Genomic DNA, 24,858 nt, shown 5'->3' with positions numbered 1-24,858 from the left:
CTAATTCACTACTTAACCAAAGATTTTTAGGATAAAATTCAGAAAAATCAAGGTACACAGCAATATTCAAGAACTATTTCAAATGAAAGATGTCTTCTTTCGACCATGCCAAACCCCTTCAATAATTTGAACTCCAAATAAGAAAAACCTTCCATCTTACCTTTACCACTCCATTTTCATGCATGGTGATACAGTTGTTGGGATCCTCTGAAAGTTCATATAAAGCCTGAGCTGTAGCTCTGTGAACTGATGGATCATTTGACTTCAAGTAACGTACTAAAGGAGCTACAGCCTTGGTCTCTCCAAAGGTAACTCTATTGCTTCCCCACTTGCAACAGTGGGAAATGGCTTCTGCTAAGTGACGTCTTAATTTGTCATTGTTCTGAAGAAGGTAAAAAAATAATGAAAGGCAATGTAATACAACAAAAATTTCATATGAAAGCAGAATTATATTCTCAAACATCTTTAAGGCCTGCCAAGTTAACTGCAGTACAATTAAAAACTGGAGAGAGCTGTAAGGCAGTCCCTTATTCTCTTTGTAAGTGCTGTGAATTTTTATATTGTTTCAGAGGTGCTTTTAGACTGAATTGAAATTAGATAAGCATTAAAACTTAACATACAGACCCACCATTGAGATTCTCTGCATGGTTCAGATTTATTGCTCTCTCGACCCTTTGTGCCTGTTTTCATACAGCAGCTGCATCTCTCAAAAGCAATATTCAACAACAGTGAGTATGAAAATGAAGCTCATCTTCCTAAGCAATTTAGCCACAGAGTGCTTTCATGTCCAATATACACCTCATAGAAGGATTCTACAGCTCTTCCTAGTAGCTGCTGCAAATTCTACTGCTCTTGTTATAACCTTTTAGTTGGGTATAATGCAGTCTGACATAAGAAATTCATATATACAGCATAATATGTTTAGATGTTACTTACTGTGTTTGCTAGTTTGGACAACAAAGGGACGACTCCATGATCTGTTATAACAGCTAAATTTTCTTCGTCTTTAGCTATATTTGTAATGGCTGCGCATACACTTGCTAAAACTTCTTTATTCTTGGATTTTAGCAAATTGACTATCAGTTCCAAGCCACCAACAAAGGATCGAACCATTTCCCCAGCATCCTAAATAAGAATCAAAAGAAACACTATTTTTAAATATTCAATCTGTATTTACATGGAAATGTTAAAAAAAGAGATTGGCATGACATAATTATTCAAAACTGCAGCTACTGCTGTGTTGTCTTCACCAAGAAATAAGGCTAATTCAGAACTCAGCAGTCTCTTGATTGATGTATGAGAGTTAGACTGGTTTACACACCACCACCTAGGCAGAAATTCAATGTCTAAATAAAGGTATCTAGTGTCATTTTAGATACCACAGGGTATTCTTTACAGCCTCAAGCTGTCACTCCAGAAGGGTGCAAGTCCTCCTTATCCGCTGTATCTTATTGGCCAGGTGGTTGTCTCACATACCTTAGGGCATCTTAAAACAGCAACAGACTCCCCTTTAGGCTCCAATAAGTGTCTTCGATTTCCTACATTGACAGCTAAGACAAAGCATATTTTCTTGTTTCAATGCAAATGAGTATCCAGGAATATTTAAGAGGGGAGGTTACACAAGTCATGACAGCAACTGTGGGAAAACAAGGTGCACCTCTGAGCACGAACAATCAACGCAAAATATGACTAAAGGACACAAACACAACTCTAGAAAAATGTCTAAGTATGCTCTTAGGAAAGAAATAGATAACTAAAGTGTGCCTTGGTCTTGAATACAGTATCTTTTCCGTCTTGAAAAAGTTATAGTAAAATTAGAAAGGGTTTAGAGAAAGACAACAAGAATAATCACTCTTGTGTTTATTAGTGAACTCAAATCATGAAGCACACGTTTACATGTCAATGTATAAAACAGGAAAACAGCAGTTTTGGCACTGTGAGACTGAACTAACAGGTATGGAATTCATTCAGTTGCCTCAAGCAAAGACAAACTAGCAGTATCTGGAAAAGCGACATGCAGCATACAGTACTTCATGTACCCTTAAAAGCACACAGGGTATAAATCTAAGTTTTGTTTAAGCACAAATTCTTAACTGATTAAGTTACACAGGCACTGACCAATGCTGTACGCCCAGATTCACTGCACTCTGTTAAGCTGAGATGTTTGAAAAGAAATGCATCGCTGTCTTTGATAAGATGTTCTACCATGTAATACTACATTATTTTAGACAATCTCTTTTCAGTTTCCTCATGGACAGAAATAACGCCAGAATAGAAAAACATGTACTTCTTTAAATGAGTTTTTACATGTTGATTCCATCTGTGGGTAACTAAGCAACCTTTTGCTAACTACGATCCAGAAAGGGTTCTCAGGATGCCTAGTTACACACAGCTTGAAAGACAACACTGCACAACGCGCCATCATTTTCAGAAACTTCGTTGTAAACACAATGATGTGTGTTTCCATCCACAAGGGGTGGATGGAACTTCAAGTGTCTAACCTGAGGTTAGCAAGTATTGCAATGTGGTTTGGAGAAAGCGCCATTTCTACTTGACTGGGCCCATCCGTTACTCTAGTTGAGTGGACCTCTATACTAAGCATAAGTATTTGTGTTTTATCAGGACTTCTTTATACAATCTGTAATCTAGCCCAACATTGTTAGATTTTCAACCTTTCAGATGTGGATCTGGAAAGATGACTGGTTTTCTTAAAGTTCTTTGTCCAATGGATATAGAAACTAGTGAATGGCTTAATTATGGCTAACATGGGTTTCTGTAAAAATGCAAGACTTGGGAAAAGCACATAACTATTGATTATGAAACAGATACAGGTCAGAAACCACTGTGGGCAAGAACTTCAGGTGGTTTTTTATGGTGATCTAATTTTTACAGAACTACTTACTAGAAATATGCCATTAGCGCCCAAATCATATCCTTCACAAAGGGTACTGAAAATAGGAAATGAAAACAGGTCAGAGGATTCTTGGTGACATCGTGGTGGCACATCTGCAGGTAGCATTGGATGGCCTGGTGTCAAACCACTATTGCACTGGATAGAGTAAAAGTGACTGGCCAAATGGTTAACAGTAACTTTGTAGAAGAAATTTTAGCCTGTGCACTTCAGTGATGGTAAATGTGCAGAGATGGAAAGAAAGGTCTGCAAATGGAATTATTTTAATTTGCTTCCTTCAGCAGGTCAATAGGAGACTTTTGAATAAAAACTACCACTCTCCTGAAACCCCTTTGGACTCAAAGGTCTTAGGACTTCATGGAAGTGCAAACATGGGTAATATGAACTTTCCTAGGGCTAGGGAGCAGCCCTGAGACTAAGAATGGTTTTGATTCTATTTATTTCTTCTTTTGGGGGCTGATTTATGAACATAGTAGAGTCCAATTGTATTGTGTTAGCTTTGCTGAGCAAATCCATCAAATTGCTCATGGACTTGGTAAACAAAAATCCCAGAAGATGCTACAGTTCATCTTTTTTAGTTCTGGGTCTAAATGCCAAACAGAACTCTTAGCTGTGATGTTTCTTCTCAAACCAAGCAAAAGCAGTGGGTAAGCCCACAGGAACAAAGCATTCTCCATCACAGGCAGTGCAATTTTTGAGACTGAAAGGGAGAGGTTAAAGTCATATAGTGTGAGGGTTAAAACCAGAAGCCACAGCATGTGGGAAAAGGGTAGTATCCAAGAGGAAACTTCATGCTGAAGTCCTAGAAAAAACAGAATGAACAAATAACAGAGGTCTGTACAGAAATAAAAAGAAGATCTAAATGTTTATGCAGAAGGAGGACAATACAGGTTTGTGACTTAGAAAAGCAGCTGAAAGAAATGGAAAAAAAGCTGATGCTCTGCCACATCTATCACCATGTGACCTGTATGTAAAGGGAGGTGGGTTTACAGTGTGCTTCCTATGGATATACTAGCATAAATGTTTCTCTATCATTGTTAGTGCATGCATACCACAATGGAAACGTATCTACAGTCATCTGAATAAAACCAATATTTCTTAGTATCAGTTTTCATGTCTGTCTTGAAATTTCTAAATTTGACAAAAGGCAGTAGATAACGGGTTACGGAGAATGATTTCTACACAGAAATTTCTTACCTGGTATGTATTAGAGGCTAGACAGCTAAATGATCAGACACAGCAGAAGGAAAGAAAATGAAATATTTTACATTTACTTCAATTTCTTGAAAGTTACTACAGAGGTGTGCATTACCCTGTGTCTAAATATTGGCTCAAGAAATGAGAAAGGCTTTGTGCAACAGGTAAACTACAGTAAACTACCTAAGACTTGAAAGGGGCCTGCTATACACGAAAAAGATTCTGATTTTCTGCATGGCTCAGATATCTGTGCATTATTATTCATGCTCTTGAAAGATGTTTCATTAAGAGATAAGATAGTCTGTATCCCATCTTAATGAACTAATACATATATTTTATATTTTCCTACCTGTACATATTTTCTTTCTAGGTGATTATAACCCTACTTGTTAAATTTCTCTTCTGAGAAGCTTATACTTTCTACATTTTGTAAAGGAGCATGGTCTAATTAAACTGATGGAATAATATATAAACAATTCAGCAGCAGGCAGAAAAAAAGACTTTCAGTAATCATCTGTGAAAACAGCTAAATACAAGGACAGAATCTTCTACCAGTGATGAAAAACAGAGTGAAACTGCAGAAACCACATGTCAGGAAAGTTTCCCAAATGTGATTGTGGGTGTAGTCTGGTGGTCTGTGCAAGACAAAGGGAAAAGCAAAGCAGCAAGAAATTTGAAGAAGTATGAGCAGAAAGGACTGAAATGAGAGCTTTTTAAATCCATTATGTTACGTACAAGATCCTTTTATTTCCCAAAGAAATATAAAAACAAATGCATTCTTTTTGGTATCATTTAGCAAAACTACATACTTGCCTTCTACAGTAAATATCTGCTTTCCCCCCACCCCTTTTTACTGAAAGATGTGTATTTATTATATGCAATTGCCATACTTTAATATTTAAAGAAGAAATTATATGGAGTTGTGCCTGTGATTACAGAGGTCTGGATTTAATTCTTTTTAATCAATGTTCTTTGAGTATACTTGTATTAATGATCAGATTGCTGTTCATACAATATAGTCTAAAGTAATTTCTGTGATTTTAGTTTCCATATACTCTCAAGCATATTAACCTATACTTATTTTTGTAATACAAGAAAAATCATATATAGCATGCCTTGGAAATATTTTTTTAACTTTTTGTTTCACATAGAAAAAAATGCAATCTTTAAATTCCACCTTCTAAATTAATTGACATGCAACTTTTTTTGTGTGACTTAACCCAAAGGGTTTGTCATTTTAAGCTTTCATATTTACCTGTAGTCCTTCAACCTCACTGCAGATATGTAAATGGCATTGTTTTAACATCTAGGTATTATACTATTACATAATAATATATTTTTGATATTGAACTTGAAGTGGAAAGTGTTCCATTTCCAGCCCAAGACTACACTACACTTTAGCATTTACATACTGCAAACTCTAATCTATTAATATAGCCATTAAACTGCATTTACTTTCTTTAATGTTACATATGATGTTATTCAACAAAATTCCAGTGTTTTGAAAAGCTCAGAGAACATCTTAGAACACAGCTACATAAAAAACAACTTGAAAGAAAAGACAAATGCATTTAAGTGAATTTAGGTAATTTACTCCTCCCATACATATTATGACAAAACCTTACTTCTTAGTTGTCCTAACAAGGCTACTCAGGTCAACTTAGGCAGGAAAAAAAAAAGGAATGGTAAAAATAAAGCCTAAGAAACAGTCTTTATATAGATAAAAATATTGGTAAAATTGCTGATAAATGTAATTTTATTGTATACATCTGAGTATATGTGTTAATGATAGGTTGGATGCTTCTGTTTTAACAATAATATTTCCTCAGCTGAACAAAACGAGAGGTTAAATGCAAAGACATTTAAAGAAGCAATAAAAATGTTAAGAAAAAATTGGGGGAGGGGGAGGGGGGGGGGAAAGAGCATTTTACTGTATTATCAGGAAATATCTTGATTTTAAGTCTTCATCATTCTTATACCTTTTAATGTAATATTTAACCTGAGGTAAAAGCTACGAAAAAATATGGATTGTTAGACTACATTTTAAGTGGCTGAAGCAGACAGGAAGAGACAACAGGATTTTTCATGACTTCACAAGACCACATCTTCTAACTAGCGGGCAGCAGTTTTCATCCTCAGAAAGTATGATTAATACTACTTAAAAATTAGATTCAAAGAGAAGAGTTTGCAATCTCAAGCAGTTAAAACCCCTAACTATCTGGCATAGATGCTGAAGCCAGCAAAGTTACCTGCTGTGCTAATAAAAGCCTCAACCTGCTACTCTTCATATATTTTTATCTTGTTGAACTGCATGACTGTTAAGAAAATCTAGTTAACTTTCCCTTTTCACTTCTACATTGGGTTCTGCCAAGAGCAGAAATACTGTGAAATAAACCAGCTTTACACTTTTTCTTTTTTTAATTAGGAGCAGAGCACATTACAATATTTGCAGAAAGATAGATTTGGAAAAATCACTTGATCTTTGCTGTATTTATACAAAGAGAACATTTGGGATTTTTGAGTTCTCTTGTCATCATATTATATGGGTTTTTGTGGTTATTTTCATTAAGTAAATAAAGTTCATCAGCCTTAAGCTGAGACATACAGTTCTTTTAAAAGAACTACTGAATTCTTTTGTAACTAAACTCCTTTCTTATTTCTTCCAAAGTGAATACTGTGTTCTTTATTTGAAAGATTTAAAGCTAAACACCCTATTACAAAACCACACTGTGTTTAACTATAAAATACCCCACTTGAAAAATAAAAGTTTGTCCACTGAAAACAAGTAGTATTTCACTCTTAGAACATCATTAAAAGCTTAAGGTGTCAAAGCTAATTTGTCAAATTGAATTGCTTTTGCCCAAGAAAGTGATGGTATGGCTGTGCAAATAAACTTTAGTTATCAAGAGTCATCTTTACCTTTTCTTTAATGAAGGAAGCTGTCCATTTCCATCTCCTATTGCCAACCAAATAACTTATCATAATGCACAACCCAATTCAGAATTCAATATAAAGAAATGCAACAGATAAATTTCTGTATTATAGCCGTTCAGTGAAAAGGGAAAACACACAGTTTATATAATGAAGTTTCTATTCACTTTTCTTATTAAAGAACTCAGAGGTAATATTACTCAAAATACTTTATATATATAAAGGCTAATTTTATTCCTGTCTATACAGCTGTGGAGGCTTCCATTGTAGCAGAACAGACAAAGAAACATCCTGTTCAGATGAGACTACTTCACTACATCTCACAACTTTTCTTCTGTGTTGGGAAGATGTAATGCACTAGGAAAAAAACAGCAGACAATCAGCATGGATTTTCCTGTCCTCTTTACCTCACTGAAGCAGCTAAAGCCACAGCAGCAAAGCAGAGTAGCTTTAACATGGCTCCAATGCTACTCTGTAGCCTGGAAGAGCAGAATTTATTACTCCTGGCTCTTCAGGGATTGATCAATGCACAGTTAAACACTTGGCAAGCATCTTGCTATTGATAGTTTCAAGAAACAAAAGCAAAGTCCATTAGTCAAACGTAAAGACCAAAAAAGCATGCAATGCATGTTCTCTAAAAGACTGTGTGTGTGTTGGGGGGGAAGTCTACATAGTCACTCATGCAGCTTCTAGTAGTCCTTTTGTCTAGTGTTCTTATTTTTTCAGTCTGGCGGACTACACCTACTCTTCCTCCCCCTCCTCACCACTCTCACTGATGTTCAGTCCTGAGTAAATGCCAAAATCCTCATATTTTTCAAAGCAGCAAAACTACTATCATCAGAGTCCTTTGAGGCCACAGTCAAAGAAAACATCATGATTTGCTTTAGATTATTTTGAAAAGCATTTTTATAACAGAAGTGTGAGAAACAGATAACATAGAATAACTGGGAAAAGTAAACATTGTTTCCATTGGGTTTGGATGGAATTGAATCCAAGTAAGTGTCTAGGCAAACTTTTTATAATTATTAATGTTTATGAGATAGTCATCACTAATATGTAGTTTAATACTGTAGAGATGCAAGACAGCAATATTGGAATATTCTGAGGACAGTCTAGGTAAACAATCAATGCAGTGAGAACAGAAACTAATAAACTGTTATAACAATTATTGTTTGCATCTTTACAACTCTGGCTTGGTTCCATAAATTAGAGTGGTATACCAGAAGGCAATCATATCACATTGTACCACTTACCATTGCAGACAACTGAGAATCAGAACAAGTATGAAGTATAAAATCTGTTATAGTTCTGTCAAAAGCTTCTGTGCTAGATAAAATGATTGCTTGAAATTTTCTGATTCATGTTATGCAGCAAATGAGACACAATGATTTCCATACTCTTTTCTTGCCTTAAAATCTATGGAGGTCCCATGTGGCAAGTGAGAGGGTAAAGACAGGAAAAAAGTGAGATGGACAAGAAGGAAAAACAAAGAAGAGATGAAAAAGAAAAGCTGTGAGGAAGGTGGGGTTTAAACTTTTTATAGATTTAAAAAATCTAATCAGCAAGCCTAATTTAAAAGCTACATGACAAGCTGTTGACTAGCATGTGTAGCTATTATAAACTAAGTTACAAGGAAAGCTGGTCAAATATTTTCCAGTGGAACCGTATTCTATCAGAAAATGCTAATGGAACGGAACCAAAACCTTCCATAAGAACACAACTACTTCTTGAAAAGTTTTGACAGAAACCAGGCAGAAAGGCAGGCTACATTACCAACGTGCCTCTTCATCTTTACTCTTGTCAGCCAGATGGCTGGTGAGTAGCCTGCCAGGTTGCTTGGCTTCTGGTTTTCATAGAATCCCTGACTCCTTGCCTGATGGGCTGCCAAACAGCTGGAAAGCCAGGTCTCCAGGAGCTCCTAAGCTTTTTGGCTTCTTACGGTCTCCAAGCTCTCAGGCAGCTGCTTTGCATGGAACTTAGGACCTGAGGCTCCCCAGTGAGGGAGACAGGAGTTACACTCTTAGTTTCCCTTTGCTTCTCAGCTTTCAGGTTATGTGTTTTACAGGAACAGGACCCTACTGGATTTGTCAGCGTTAAAGGACCTCAGGGCAATTTATGTCAGTTCATTCAGATCTTCAGGGTAACATGTCTACAGGAGGCCCAAACAACTCCTGAAAGGTTATTCACTAAACTTCTAGGCAGCCTGTGTCAAGAATCATTGGATAGGCTGGTTCTGCCTGTACCCTGGCAAACATGGCAGCCAGCTATTGATTCACCAAGCCAGGTCGGGCTTCCCAGACTTCCTAAATCTCCAAGTACCCTGGTGCTCTGGAATTCCTGAGAGGCAAGCCAAAAATTCCTTTTTCTCTCTCTTACAGTATTCTTTTGAAGTTCAGTTCACAACAAACACTTAAAAATTTGGAAAGTCAAAATTCAGATATCAGGGATTAAAAACTGCATAAAAATGAGATCAAATATAGAGAAGTAGGTATGATTGATGCTAAAAATGATAATGTCTAGAGAAAACAAATAGGAAAATGGAAAGAGAGCCATAAGAGCACTACGTTTGAACTGCCAAGATTTCTGTATAGAATTGCAAGAAGCATAGCATGGAAAACAAAGAAACTGGAAAATGCTGTACATACTCAAGTAGGGAATTTTGACATTATAGGCTTAACCAAAGAATGGTACATAAGCAAAAATATAGTTACTACTTAAGTAAAATTTTTAAAATATAACACAAATGAACAACAGTGTGCATTATGGGGCATGACTGAGCTTTATAAACTAAAGCTTTAAATTAGTAAAATGTGTAAACAAAGCATCTTAATTCATTTAAAACAGCAAGTTATTTTACTATTTGTTAAATATCAGAAGAATTTTCAAGTTCAATTACATTTCTTTGTTACTTTTAGTAAAGAAATGTTTTCTGTGGTTTTATACACATGGTTACATTAAAATTTCCATAACAAGCAAAATCTGTGTAAGAATCCTAAATAGCATGGGTCATCAGCAGCATATTTTCCACCCACAGGTTAACTCCAGACTGCTGGCTCCAGTAGAATTCACTTCCACAGTATATAATACTTTTGTGTAAGTGAAGACTACTTGACCTTCACACATACCCACTTCATGACCCTTCCCTCTTAAACTTGGTTTAGTTTTAATTTTGGGGTTTTTTTGTGTCAGCATGGACATTCTCTTCCCCAGTATGCAGGAAATATACAGACAGCTTTAGATGGCTGATTGTCCTTCATCACACCCATGAAATTCCACTGCAGAGCTGAAAAGGGTGCAGTAACTTGGAGGGGGTAAAAAGATCATGCTTTATCAGAGAAGTTGAGATGTCATTTTACAAGTACATTTTAAGAAAACAGAATAACTTTCTCTCTTTTCTCAAATAACCAGTTTTATACTGTTTACTTACATTATTTTGACAGACTTTATAGGTAGGTGGCTTCCTGAAGTTCTTTAAGAAAGCCTTTACAGCTGTAGCTGTAACGAAGGCTAAAACTGAAAATTTGAAAGTTCAAAGCTGATACACAAGCACAGGCAAAGGACAAAGGAAAAGACAATACCTGACATTACCATTCCTATTTTAATGTTTGCACCCAAAACTCTACCAAATATAAGGATGGAAAATAACCGCTGCAACTTTTTTTCTTTTTTTTTTTTTTTTTTAATTTTATTTCAAGACATTCTATTTAAATGTTGCTCTGTGAGGAAACAGGTATTTTTGTACAAACTCAAGCTGGCAGTGTTGCTTTTACTGGCACAATACCTTTGGCTGAATTTTATAATAGCCCAAATAACATCTTTGTAGAATTTCTCTAATTTTTTCTGTTTGGGGCTGATAATACATTCGGAGAACACCAAAAATACTGTTTTTCAAAGAAGCATCATAACCAAATATAGTCGTTCCAACATCAACAGAGTTGAGCAGACTTTTCTGAGCCATTTTTCATAATCATTTGTGGTTTTTGGACAGTGCACTTACACTCTGTCATTACCAATGTGCCTGCAGTAGTAACTTTTTCTTTTGGAAGTAAGGAACTAATTAATAAGAATCTGGTTTTATTAACATAATTCCTTTGAATAAATTACATTCTTGTCTCTTTAAGTCTTATATTTTAAAGAAATGTATGAACTAATTTATACAAAATCATGAGATATTTGTCTAAGACTCACAAGTAGCACTCACAGGTGCTGTGCAAATTTTCTTGGGAGAGTTCTACCACCCAAATTATACCACTGCCAGCCTACCCGTAAGATCTTCACTCTACAAGAAATTCTTAAGGCTAAAAATATTTAGTACTAATACTGGCGTAGTATATCCTCTATTTAAAAAGTCTTAAATCTGTCATAGACCAAATATCACTTACCTATATATCATACTGCTGTAATAAACAATATTACTTAGCTATAACATACTGACACAATTCTATTCTATGGGAAGTACTCTGAACCAGCTACTGTAATGTAACCTTTGACATATATAATCTTGGGTTACATGAACTTGGGATTCTGCTCCCTTTGCAATTAACTTCCTGTTGAACAGCAGGCAAACTAGTTAACCTAAAAGCTCAAAACTGGCTGACACTAAACTTTTGGAGAATTCAAGTCCTGACCTTTTGTGACTCTTATACCCCAATGGTAAAACAGAAGTGGTAGACTTTCCAATCTTAAACAGATGACGGTGAGAGTAAGTGCATGGAAAGCCCTATCAGTATGATAGATTAGCTTCTAAGATTTTGAAAATATAATAGAAAATAAACTTTAAGTTGGATGTACAGAAATGTCTGTGCAGAAAAATGGATGCTGCACTACATTGTTATAAAAAAATTGTTTCTGATAATATTAACAAGTTCTATTTCATCTATGAACCTCCACACTGCAGAAGAGAGCCACTACAGTTTCCACAAAAGAACACAAAAAGAAAACAAATCCAGATTCCAAGCTTACAGCTATTTGAAACATAGTTTGCAGTCCCAAGTACAGGCTTGGAAAAGCCAGAATGCACATACATAATCCTTTTAAAGTCATATACTTACTACTGCTTTTGAATCAAGCACTGCATAAACCAAACTGCTTCTTGGAAGATCGAATTGTTGAATACTACTAACTTTGAATAAAAAAGCCAAAATTTTGTTTAGATAGAAATAGTTACTGCACTTTCACAGTGTGGCTATAATCGCTGCTTTATACATAATTCTTTCCATTCAGTGTCAGAGGAAAGGGTATTATTGGTAGGTTTGTTTCAGTGTGCCACTTTGCCTCAGTCTCACACAAAGAACTCTTTCTGGGGTCACAGATTAGCATTTGGGCAGGCAGCCAAGGTAGATGAAAGGAGGATAGCTAAACTAAGGATGTACATAGCTTATGCTCATCAAATACCCAGGGAAGAAAACAAGAAAAAAATCCATGTAGTCTATAATTTCAGTAGCTGTCCTCTAGCCCCTTAGTTTCTGAAGAACTGCTTTTAGTGGAAGGTCTAATAATGTGAAGTTCTATTCTGGCAATACAGGTTGCAGTCTTACACATAATAATTATTCCCTCAGCACTGAGATAAAGTAATATTTTAATATTCAGCTACAGCAATATTGTTCAAGAGAGAGGCAGGTATAGTCATATCTTGACAGAGGAGACATGCACACACTTCACCACCACCTAACAAAAAACTTTATTATACTAGAGTGTACATTAAAAAAAGAAAAAAAAAAAAAGATGGCAAGATAATAAGCAGCATGTCTGAAAAATAGCAAGCAAGCTGCCATTGCAGAAATCATTGCAAAGAAACTGAAAATACTTAAGTTACAAAAATCAAGACCAAATATTCTCACAATACTTTCATCCATATATCTGTATCTACATCTATCCATCCATATAAACGAATAGCAACCATACAGTGCTCATTTTCAAACAGGAAACATTGCCTGCAAAGGATGCTAAGGATATCTAGCACTTTGAAGGAACTTCCGTTTTTTACAGTCATGATCTCGTATTATATGTAGAGATATATCTATTTGTGGTACAGTAAAGAGAAGATGCAGAAGTATTAAATGTGGAGGTATATTAGAAAGGGAAGATATTGCTGTACAAGGATAAAGGATAAATTTCTAGGAAACTTCCAATGAGAAACAAAACCTTTCCCATTTATTCCACCACAGGTAAGAATTCACTGAAAATGACTTATAGCTTATACTCACCATTTTATCGCTATTTGGAAACTGACATGAAATAAATGAATAGCTCAGTCTTCTGTGCACAACTGACCTGCACAACAACCACTATTCACAACTGGCACTTGTTGTTGGCAGTCTGAGTAGAAAATCTAAGGATTACATTGGCACTGAGTCTGAAATGCTTTGAAACCAAATGATGGTCTCTTGAGAACATAGCTGAAGTACCTCATAGCGGAGAACAACTACAACTACCTGTGCTATTCATAGTCTGTGAGTAGAAGCTTTCTGTTTTCAGCAGTGTCAGATTTTCAGCATGCTTTGTTTGAGAACAGTAAGTCCAAGACCCGATAGGTTATTAAAATATATTTTCCAAATACAGTAAGCACTGTAAAGGCAAAACAGAATGCTATAATGAGTGCTAGATGAAGGACTATTCACTTTTGAAAAGTGAATACAACATGGTTTTAGCAGTTAACTGAATGAAATTAAGTGAGTGTAAGTAGCAAATGGCAAAGTATTTCTGGAAATCACACAAATACAAAAATTATATATGATATATATATATAACAAAAATATTTACTTTAAATTCTTTCTTACCTTAGCATTTTCAATGCAAGGACAAATAGCCCAAGCTGCACTTGCTTGAACATCTGGATTAGGATTTTTCAACAGTGACCATAATAAACGAACTCCATCTAGACGGTCAATTATCCTATTGCAGACACAGACCAATAAAAGAGATAATTAATTATGGAGTAGACAATTTTAAATTATATCAGTTTGTTTGGAGCACTGCTTTAAGAAATATTGGTATGATTTTCTTTAACATACTGTTTTGCTTTATGTAAGTGCTTGTGGTTTATTGTCAGCTAATCTCCATCAATTTATTCAGTAAACTGCGTACTATAGGAGATGGGTGTGAACAAATGATGTAAAGACAGAGTATGTTTTCTAACTAAATCTCATTAATGTCATTTACCTTTTTCTCAGCACTATCATCAAAATTCTTATAGAAGATAAAGTAAGGTAAACTACATTATAACCAGAACTCATATAAATGTGAAAACAAGCATGTGACTTTTTAACGATCTGCATGCAAAGTAAAATCTGAATTCAAGCATACTGGCTTCTTTCATATAGTAACAAATACTTTCCAAAACAAATATTTATGCCCAAACTATGTACTTAACCTTTTATTCAGTCTATGGTTAATGTATTTACCTTACTCTATGACATATTTTAAAATACTATGTTTCTAATCTAGCATTAGAAATTAAAATGGTCACACCACAGTGCATCCTTTGTTGGGAACGAATAATGTGTAACTTGTTTCCCACGTGTTCCTTACCAACAAGACTAACACTGAACACTATGTTACAATTACTTAAACACACCATAATCAAAGTATCTTCATGACTAGCTGGAAATGAATTATCATCAGAATCATCTCTACACAATCTGTGTTATGTTTAAAAATCAATCTGGCTTGGGGATCATAACTTCACATTAGGGTCCAGTGAATACCTTAAATGGAAAGGAAGGTCAAACAAAACTTAACAGCCTTTACAAACATGCCTATTTTCAAAAAGATATGTTAAATCCCAAGCAAATGAGCTGAAGATAAACAAAAGTAAGTACACCTTGTCTAACTGTGTAATCTCAAAAGTAAAGTTTCAATTGTATAAAATGAGTCTACAAGATAAATTTAAATACAGATTGGGCTTAAAAACATCAGATAAAACACCTAATTTGTGTTCACTATATGTAGGTTTGCCAGGAAATGTTTAAACTAATTATAAAATCAGCTTTGTATGTAATCCTATCATTTGAAGCAGAAAAAATAATAAAGTACATTAACTCTGTCTAAAATAACCAAGGATCTTATTCATAACGTTTTTATGCAAACTGGTTAAACAACTATGTTTTTCAAAATAATACTTTTTGCACAAAGCTATGGTTAAGGCACCAAGATTTTAAAGAATTGCTAGTTTTAATACAGCTTATTTTACATACTCAACTACAATTCAACTCCAAGAAAATCATCAAAGGACAAGTTCAGAAGTTCTAACACAACAAAATAAAACAGCATGATCACAAACTACACAATTACAGATATATATTCACATAGTAAGGATGACTTAAGTAAAAGCTTCAAAACAAGCTTTTAAAACCCTCCAAACCCTGAACACTTTTAAGCAATTTTAACATTACTTTCCTGTCAGAAAGCACAAGGGATTTTTTCCTGTATTGGAATTAATTAAAAAAGAATCCATGAATCTTTCTTCCAGTCAAGCGGAGTACTGACCGTTTACCAACACAAGGTACTTCCTCCCAAGAGGCGCTACATACAAATGACCCATCTCCAACCAGTATATAAAAACCAAGAGATAGAAGCCAAACACTGAGCTCAGATTTTTACACCACACTTAAAAAACCCCAACCTCTAGGCTGATTTATTTTTCCTTTCTATTTTTTTGAGAGCCTCCTTCTCAATTTGAAGTTTACTTTCATTTTCTTTTCAGTTTTCTTGCCTTCTCTTCAGCTTTTCAAGGTAAGCTACCCTCACTCTATAGTTCATTTTCTAAAGGAGACTTTTGCCTTTTGCTTGAAGACAAGAAAGACCGTTGTCTTAGACTCAACAGAACACCTCAGAATATCTGAAAGCAATAGTCCTCCACCTATTCAACGTGGACAAAATCAAACTAAAAACCAGCATGGACTAAATAAACCAATCTCCAAATTACATTGTTCATCGCTGATCACTGCTTTCTCTCAGTTACACTAGATTAACTCAAATGAAAAGAACTCTACATACAGAAAGGATGCTCTTATATTCTCATACTAGAGGAATTATTGTGTAATTACCATACAGGCACAAACCCTTTTATTTTCATCTTACCAAGAACATATATTTGCCAATTAAGAAAGCATTGCTAAAGAGTTCAATTTTTTATCTTTCCATGGTTTCACTGCACAATATAACAGATGAAGACAATGGGTGTTAAATGAGCATATCTGCTATAAAAACAAAGTGAACACTAAAATATATGGCCCTGAAAAATGTTTCCTCTATAAAGTGCTTAGACATTAGTTTCCTTACTATGTGAAAATGCCTTTTTAAAGTGGACAAAAATACACACTTAGATTTCTTTACAAATAAACAGAGAATGAGATGGGAAAATAGACCTGTAATCTTGAAAATTTCATCTCTGATGGCATAATGCTAAACAATATTCTGATTTGCTTCTGTATCTAATTTTCTTCCCCAAATTTATAACATTATTAGCAGGATGCTGTAATACAGCTAGTTACCACAGTAAATACAAGGAAATATACGTTAATATTTTTTTTGGTTAGCTTTCAATTCTGTATTCATCCATAGTTAGCACATTAGTCACTCTGTGGTTACAGTCACTTCAACGATATATTTTATAGTAACTTGTTGACATTATGATGATAAAATTAAACTACAGTTAAATCTGGATTAAGCAACCACTCATGGGACTGTTAAAGGACAGGTATTTTAATAAAGATACAGAGTATTTTCTTTGAAAGCTGAAGGGAATCTCATAAAAGCTGAAATAATATGCTATCTAGTTTATATAAAAGATCTTAATATTTAACATTTAAAAGCTCAAATATTTAACTGCTTTTAAAGAATAGCTGAACTGCATATGTGTAATGTACAGAACATTATTAATAATCAAAATCTTAACAGGCATAAAAGTCACTCAAAATAGAAATGTAAACTTTATTATAGGTAATTGCCATCTGGTGCTTCACTGTAAGTCCATAACAATATGTAAATATGCAGAGTTCAGAAGCAAAAGCCTTGATTCTGAACCACTGTGGCTCTATACCTTAATACAGCAGAGGCATCTCACAACAGACCTGGACCAAGATGGCCAGTGGCCACCTCTCCTGATCAAAGCCCTGTGCGTTGTTGTCAACTGTTCTTATTTGATCACTCATACAATTTAGAACAAGGTTTAGATTATTCTGTTCCCCAAAACAACCAAAAGAAATAGCTGGAGTTAAGAGGTGTTCCCATCCTGTGCAGGCCAGTCATGATTAGAGCAGAGATGAAGGGGTATGAAGCCGACATCACTCCTACAAAAAGGCAACTGCAATGTGTATGAGCAAAACATCTTCCTGGTTTCATCCACAGAACAGCTGATGTATGGTGTCTATAGAACATGTCTTAAGGACAAATAATTTTAATGAAATTAAACCCATTCAGAAGTTACTGGAATGTCTAGGTTGCAGTGAATTGGTATTTGCTATTTGACCAGTGCAGATAATTTTAAGGTGATAATTTTTTTGAATGAATTCTGTGGCTGTTTACAGTCAACAGTTGTTATAATAAAGACTTCTCATGTTATTTAAGAACCTTCATATCATGACGTCACTGAACATCATGAGATGTCTGTGCAAGACATGGGTTGCAGGTCTAGAAATATGGTCTGCTTTTTTACATGTATCTGAAACTAGCAAAGCTGTTAATCTGAAATAGTACTTCTCTTTCAAATTCAAACTTGATATTGAACATTTCCAGTAGAAACTTTGACATGAATTTCTTACACACACACACACACAGCCTAGACATCTGTTTGTCATATCTATCATCTTTCTCTGCTACAGTGTTATTTGCCAGAACTTTTGAGAACTCTAGTTTAATTGCCTGCCAATTTAGACCACAAATACAAATGTAAATAAACAAAGTTATACTGACTCTGTGTTGTGCTCACTGGTAAGATTACAGAGTTTAATTCTGGCAGAATGTAATCTTGTCTTTTTTGAAACCACAATTTAGCATGTTTCTTAAAACCTTCACTAGTTTCTGTGGACTGCTTTGATAAATAATATTATGTACCAATGACTCAAACTCCATCTGTTTGGCTAAAATAATTGTACATTTTAGTTTATAAGATTCTAAACCCTCAGTCTGAATGTTAGAGATGAAGTGTATGGGTTTTCAAATGGAAAGGGCAAATGAAAATCTAGTGGCAGTTAAAAGAATAAGCACTAGTCCTCTGTTTTTCAGTAAGAGAAAAAGAGTAACTTGAAAAAAGTTCCTGAAAAAGACGAATATACATAAAAGATATGGAGCAGCATCTCTTGTCAGTGGCCATGTGGCAGACTGAATATGTAGAACAGCATCATGCTGTCCACATAATAGTAAAGACGTTCTGTCACATAGTTGTGCTTTTTTTTAAGATAAGTCAACTATTTTTTTGCTGTGGGAGAAGCTGGCTGTGGTTCTTTATTTTACATAGCTCAATAGAGTCAATAAGAATCACTTAATTGCTTGAAGTTGCCTTCAAGTAAAGGTTCAGTGCAGGAAAGTAACACTTGTACCTTCTGCTCAGTAGTTGTAGAAGGTGAAGTGTCAACTAGGAAACACAGAAGAGATAAAATATATAAAAGACATATAGAAACTGTAGATTTACCTATGCTGATCTACTAGTCTCTGTCAGTGCAGGCTTCCTCAATAGAACGTATGATAAACATACAATATTTCCCTCAGATGTTTACTGCACTGCAGCAGAACACACTCTTTTTTATAATACATAATAATATTTTTTCCTTATATTAATTCCATCCTCTTCATTACATATTCTTGAATCTTTCTCAGCCTGTATGGTTTCCACATACCTGCTGCAAGTATAACCACATTCAAAATAGAAGACTGCTCAACTGAATATTTAGTCTCTAAGCCACACTTTGTTAAACACACATGCAGCTAATGAAATGTGAGAATATATCTGAAAATTCTCAGTCCTTATGAGGGCTTGACACTCCCTTTCAATTTTCTTGGTTTTTTCTGGGTGTCCAGTATATATGAAAGTCAACGATAGCAGAATCCAGAAAAATCATCATAGTTTTTCAAGTTTCTGTAGTGCCAAACTAACCAAGTAACTCTTTAAACAGTGCTTGTCTGTACCAGATGACAAAGAAAACAAGCCTCAAGACCTGCCAGCCAAATTTGTCAGAAGAAAAGCTATTAGCAGAAAAGAACTGGTCTCCTAGAACCTGTCAAGCCATTTGGAGGAGTAAGTGATTAAGAAATAAGGAATGTAATAGGGATCCAGGCAGGTGAACCAGGAAGAGCAGAAACAGCTAAGTATCAAGCTTCAGTGGGAAGCTTTCGTCACTACTTCTACTACCTTGAAGCTACAAGTGGCTTTGCTTTTCCTTCTTTCTAGAAGACAATCTTGGCACATCTCCACATCCTTGTTAGGATGTGTCTTTTTGGTTAAGAACTTCAGAAAATGATAACAGAAAAAGAATGAACTCCACAGTAGTTTTGAACAAGGCTACTTAGTGTTTTAGTCCCAAATTCTGTAAATGGAATGAAGTGATACTACTGGGTGACTTACTCTTCCCAAAAAGGAGAAGAGCAATCTGGATGACAACCTACAATTTCAGTTCCTGCTGTACAGCTCTGAGAGGAGGAGAAAGGAGAGGAATGGATGTCCCTTTTCTTTTCGCGGGTGGGTGGTGCTCTTAAGTGCTCTTAACCCTGTGAGAGGCAGAACACTCAACCAAGCAAATCATTTAAATGTAAATGGTTGCACAGGTGTCAATGTTTTAACTCAGCATTGTTTTTAAATATTTTGCTGGATTATATCAAATTTATCCACACCTGGATGAATCGTGCCTTGAGAAAAGACAGCAGCATTATCTCTTCTACGAGTCTAACTAGCACAACACATCATGTACATGTCAGCCTTACTAATAATAATAATTTCTGTGTAACAGTTCTTTTGTAATATTAAAAAGTATATTCTACTTGATCTAAGATCTTGCTTATTTGTTAATATTTTTAAATATTTTAAAAACATTTTAAAAGTTGAGAACCTTCAATAGAGAATATTTTTATATGAAACAAATTAGACATTTTATTCCTTTCTCCACTCTGCAAACTCTATACAATTTTTTCCCAAACAACCTGTATTCTCTCCTTCTTAGAAACAAGATGGACTTTATTCTATCACAATTTTAGCAGCAACTTGTGTTATGTTTTGTGCTTATACTGACCATATTCCACTATGAAGCTATCCATGCTGGCTGTTACAAGTGACAGTCCTGAGTACTGGAGTATGTCTGAGGTTTTATAAATATCAATTTGTACGTATTGGCATTTAAATTTAACAGTTGATGTCCAATGTTAATTATGTTAGCTTAATACATTACTCTAAAGTCTGATTTTTAGTGAGATATGTCGTGAAAATTATTTCATTTATTTATACTTTTATGCTACATTACTAACTGTTCATACAACCCATGTTTACAGTTGTGTACCATCTAGCCTTTTGCCACTGGGTGACAGCCAAAGCATGAAAACAAAAGCCCTATTCAGGAAAAGAATTCCCTGCACTGCTATATGAATATCAAGTGAATTATGCAAATCAGAACAGGAGGAGCTTAATAAAACTCTCTTTCTGACCTTCCTTATACATAAGGAGGGAAATATGCTGAGAATCTTGAGGTAAATATCCCTGTAAGAGAACAGCACAGTAAGCACAGCAAATACCGACCTCAACATTTAACTGGAACACTTAATCATAAAACTCAAGGATCTTTGTAAGTTGTACAAACCTACGTCACAAAATCAAAGAGAGCAGCTGTAAAAAGAGTCTTTTTCTTTGGTTTTGCAAAGGAATAGGGGAGAAAAAGGTCCAAAAAAAGTCTGAGTTCATAGAAGGAATGATGAAGAGGGACAAACCAGAGAAAATACAAATAATACTCCTAATTTTCAAATTATTTTTCATGACTGTAAATATGTACCTTTCTTTTTAGAATTACTTTCTCTAACTTAGTCTATTATTTATGATTTGAGAACATTTGTAAAAGGAGAAGGCAAAAGAGATACCTATCATGCAGCACTTTAAAATGATGCTCTGTAACTTTCAGTTTTAACTTTAATAAAAGCAATTTACTAAAGGTTTATCTGATTTTCCCTAAAATGCAAAATCTTTACATTCTATGTATTTAATTCATGATTTTTAAAAATACTTATTTATTTAGGACATTTTACAGTAGGAAGTAACTAACCCATAAAGCCCTGTAGAAAACAAAAGGTAAAATATCCTTTTAAGTCAGATTAAAATTGACTGTATTTATGCCAGATTTACTAAAAAAATCTTTTTTTCCAATCTAAAATGCTATGAATATGAATAGCTTACATCATATTTTCAGGTTCTGTTGCACAAGCTCCCACTGCTTTGGTGACATTCACAAGTAGTGCCTGATCAGTTCCAGTAAGGTACTTCACTAGAGGTGGTATTCCACCACATTTACGGATAATGCTTCGATTTATTGGCTCTTGGCAACATTCTCCCAGTGCTCCAACGATATTTACAAGGACTTCTTCAGGCTGATCAGTAAGCAGCCCTACCAAAGCTTCTACAGTTTTATATTCCCGAAATCTAAAGGACAGCAATAAACCCAAAGTTGTTAGTTTCAGTATGTTACTGTGATAAGTTTTATAATTAAAGTATCATTATAATTTAAGTACAATGTTTAATTTATGTATGTAAATTATTTTGTTGAAGAAATCACAGTACAGGTAAACCATTCCAATGAATTCTTGAAAGTGTGACATACAGCATGATTTCTTACTCTACCTTTATATACATTTGTCTAATTTAGCTATCTAAATCTGCAGAGTAGTTTGTGGGGTTTTTAAAACTTGACATGTTCATGCAACATCAATAAATAGTTGAAAACATACTGGAAGACTGGCAAGTACTGTGGCATCCTAACTTCCAGCACTTTTTCCTGCCATGCTAGCAATAGCTGGAGTAGTAGTGTGTTAGACCCCCCTCCACCTCTTTGGACCAAAGGATCACCCTTACTTTTCACTAAATGTCAGCCTTTAGAGAGTTTGCCCTGACCAGTTCTACACTTAGTTCAGGCCTAATACCTACATTTTCATAAGGTCAGACCTACAGTTCTAGTACACTTCTATTTACTGTGTTAGATTCCATTTTGAAACTAAGAAATCAGTGGACAGAAATTTGAGTTGACTGCTATTATTAATACTTCCCTCATTCTTCATAGCACTTTTGGTACTGAAAATCAGAAATATGTTTTAAAAATCCTGAACAACCTATTCTACAAACAGGTGCATGCTAGACCTCAGAAATTCATCTTTCAGAACAGGACTTTATTGCTCAGTACTGGGGTAATCTTCCAAGTTTGTTTTGTTCAGAACTTGGAAGATACTTAACAAATAGTGTATCTTTGTTTCATACATTTTCTGTGATACAACTTGACAATTCTACTTGGTGTATCAAGCTAGATGTAACCTGCATATTATCTAATGGTTATGCTTTGATTTATAGCTTTATGTAAATACACATAGTTCCTCCCCTAAAGAGTACAGAGTTCTCATTTGTGTTTTCCCCGCAGTCCCTAGCTTCTGGAAGTGTCTACTTGAGCTACAAATACTCTGTATTTTCCGGGAATCAGTTGTACATGTGCCTTTTCTTTCATACAAAAGAAATTAGTATTTTTGAGATTTTGATGGCAAAACTAGAACTGTTTCAATAAAAGTTAAAACTTCCCAAGCTGGTTTATCAGTATAACAATTAAAATAACTGAGAAATGAGGAACTTTCATTTTTCATCATTCAAGCTTTTGCTTAAAGAGGAATCTTCCTCTCTTTGTTCCCTATAATTTGGAAGTATCCCTACAATATTATTTTTTTTTCAAAAGAAACCATCAACAGCATGAAAAAAGAGCAATAAAGCAAGCAAATAATTTTAAGCCCCCCCTGATTTTCTCTGGCTACTTTATCTGTGTTGCCTATCAACTGCTTCACAGATAGAACTATATAAGCTGGCTCTGCAACGGGCTGGCTACACTCTGACAAAGCTGTTGGCTCGGGCCATCTTGTGTCCAGAAGAAGTAAGGCCGCTTGCACGCAAACTGGAATCTGAGCTAGTCACGTCCAGACACCTGTATCAGCTCGTTGCTGAGTCAGTACAACATCTCAGCAATGTACTTCAGGTATAGGAAACACCGTGGAGTAGTTCAAAGGTAAGCGGCCCTACAGGAACCAGCAGGGTCTTTTAGCTTTACCCTCATGCCAGACTCAAGCTCATCCCTCCAGATCTCCTCACATGTTTTCACATTATCCTCTCTCCCTGTTCCGTAGTGCCCTCCCACCTTCAGTTTGGATAGGGTTTACTGCTTCAGACTCAGCACTGAATAATACATGAATTCAGCTCAAGCCTGGAGCTGCGCCTGGCTAGTAACCTTCATGGAGCATCAAGCACTTGCCAAAGACATGTGAGTAGCCCAGCAAAAATCTGTTTGCATTTGGACAGAATTACTGGCTACAGCTATACTAATAAATAAAACAGGCAAGGGCTCATTCTCTAGGCCTGAGGACAAGAAGTACAACATAGCATCCACATGGCTGAAGTCTCTTATCCTCAGAATTCAGGGTGGGCTCACCCATTCTGCTAATAGGAACAATCTGTTGCCTGCACTGCTCCTAAGGAGTGTCTGGGCATTGTCTGGGAGAGCGCTTGCTGGCACAGGCCGAACTGTGTAAAGGACTGTGCTAGCAGTTAAACAGGATGGATAATCAAAACACAGTGCCTGAACCTGAAAGGTTTGGCCCTGTTCAGTAGTATAGAGTGCGCCATTCAGTCCATCTCGTCACTGACTGATCCAGAAACAGGATGCCTCTGTGCAGATACCCAAAGCCCACAGAAAAGAAGGATTTCCTTCTGAAAAGCCAGGTTACTGTGCAATCAAGAATGCAAAAAGCAATAGGACATCAGTGGAGTATGTAAAGACCACAGCTCGGTATACCAGCAGTTTGGGAACTCATTTAGGACAGTAAAAGCCAGACTATAAGCCCTTATTACTGGAATTCTTTCTGATTTTTATCCAGCATATCTGCTTGTCTAGCAAAGTACACTAAAATTAGGGCTGCAGGAAGCGGTTACCTCTTACTTATACTCCTTCCAGCCTCTGAATCTTACATTCCTCTGCACAGAGCAGCCTAAGTTCAGCAGGAAACCTAGCACAGACTCCAGGATTATTTTTTTTTTGAGGTAAGGTGCATGAATCTGATAACTGAATTCTAGATGAGGGGGTCAATTATTCTCAGTCATTAAGCTGTTTCATGAAAGGTGGAGGATGCTAATGCCTGCTGTCACATTCTCAGCTAATCACTCAGGATCCTGATACTAAGAGGTTGTAGTACCTATGGTACTCTCACCAGTTAATTCCACACAATTAGAAGCTGGGTGTCCAGACTAAGCTACTTTTCTGAGCCCCCTGTATAGTCAAGGAGAGAGGCATCTACGCTAATTATCCTAGATTGCAGTATATTGCTGAAGTAGGTGGACCTAATGTGTATCAGATATCTACCCTAGAATGAGATAATTTGGTCTCCACCTCTCTTGACATAAAACATTAAAGCTAAGTGTGCTAACTCTCTCTACCATGCAGCAGTGATTCCAGTTTGTAAGCTACAGAAAGGAGTGGGGATATCAGATATGCCCATGAGTCAAATGTTTAGTATGTGCTAGTACACCTCCTGATTCAGCGCCCTACATCTTAACTATTCTTTAGAGGCACCAATTGTCCCCACTGACTCTTAAGACTCTAGGA

General features: G+C 35.6%; 1 protein-coding gene across 1 annotated transcript in view; it reads right to left on the bottom strand.

The window, feature by feature from the left end:
• Positions 1–24,858, bottom strand: part of ODAD2 (outer dynein arm docking complex subunit 2) — an 87,257-nt gene that overhangs the window by 26,730 nt on the left and 35,669 nt on the right. Inside the window, exons 16-19 of the mRNA XM_055708802.1 lie at positions 21,411–21,653; positions 13,819–13,933; positions 937–1,125; positions 161–382 (exon numbers count right to left, since the gene is read on the bottom strand). Of these exons, the coding sequence (XP_055564777.1) occupies positions 161–382; positions 937–1,125; positions 13,819–13,933; positions 21,411–21,653 (769 nt within the window). The remainder of the gene's footprint in view (positions 1–160; positions 383–936; positions 1,126–13,818; positions 13,934–21,410; positions 21,654–24,858) is intronic.

Source organism: Falco cherrug, chromosome 4 (genome assembly GCF_023634085.1).
Source record: "Falco cherrug isolate bFalChe1 chromosome 4, bFalChe1.pri, whole genome shotgun sequence".
In the NCBI taxonomy this organism is placed as follows: domain Eukaryota; kingdom Metazoa; phylum Chordata; class Aves; order Falconiformes; family Falconidae; genus Falco; species Falco cherrug.
The sequence above is the reverse complement of the archived record's forward strand: the minus strand, read 5'-3'. Positions and strand labels throughout refer to the sequence as shown.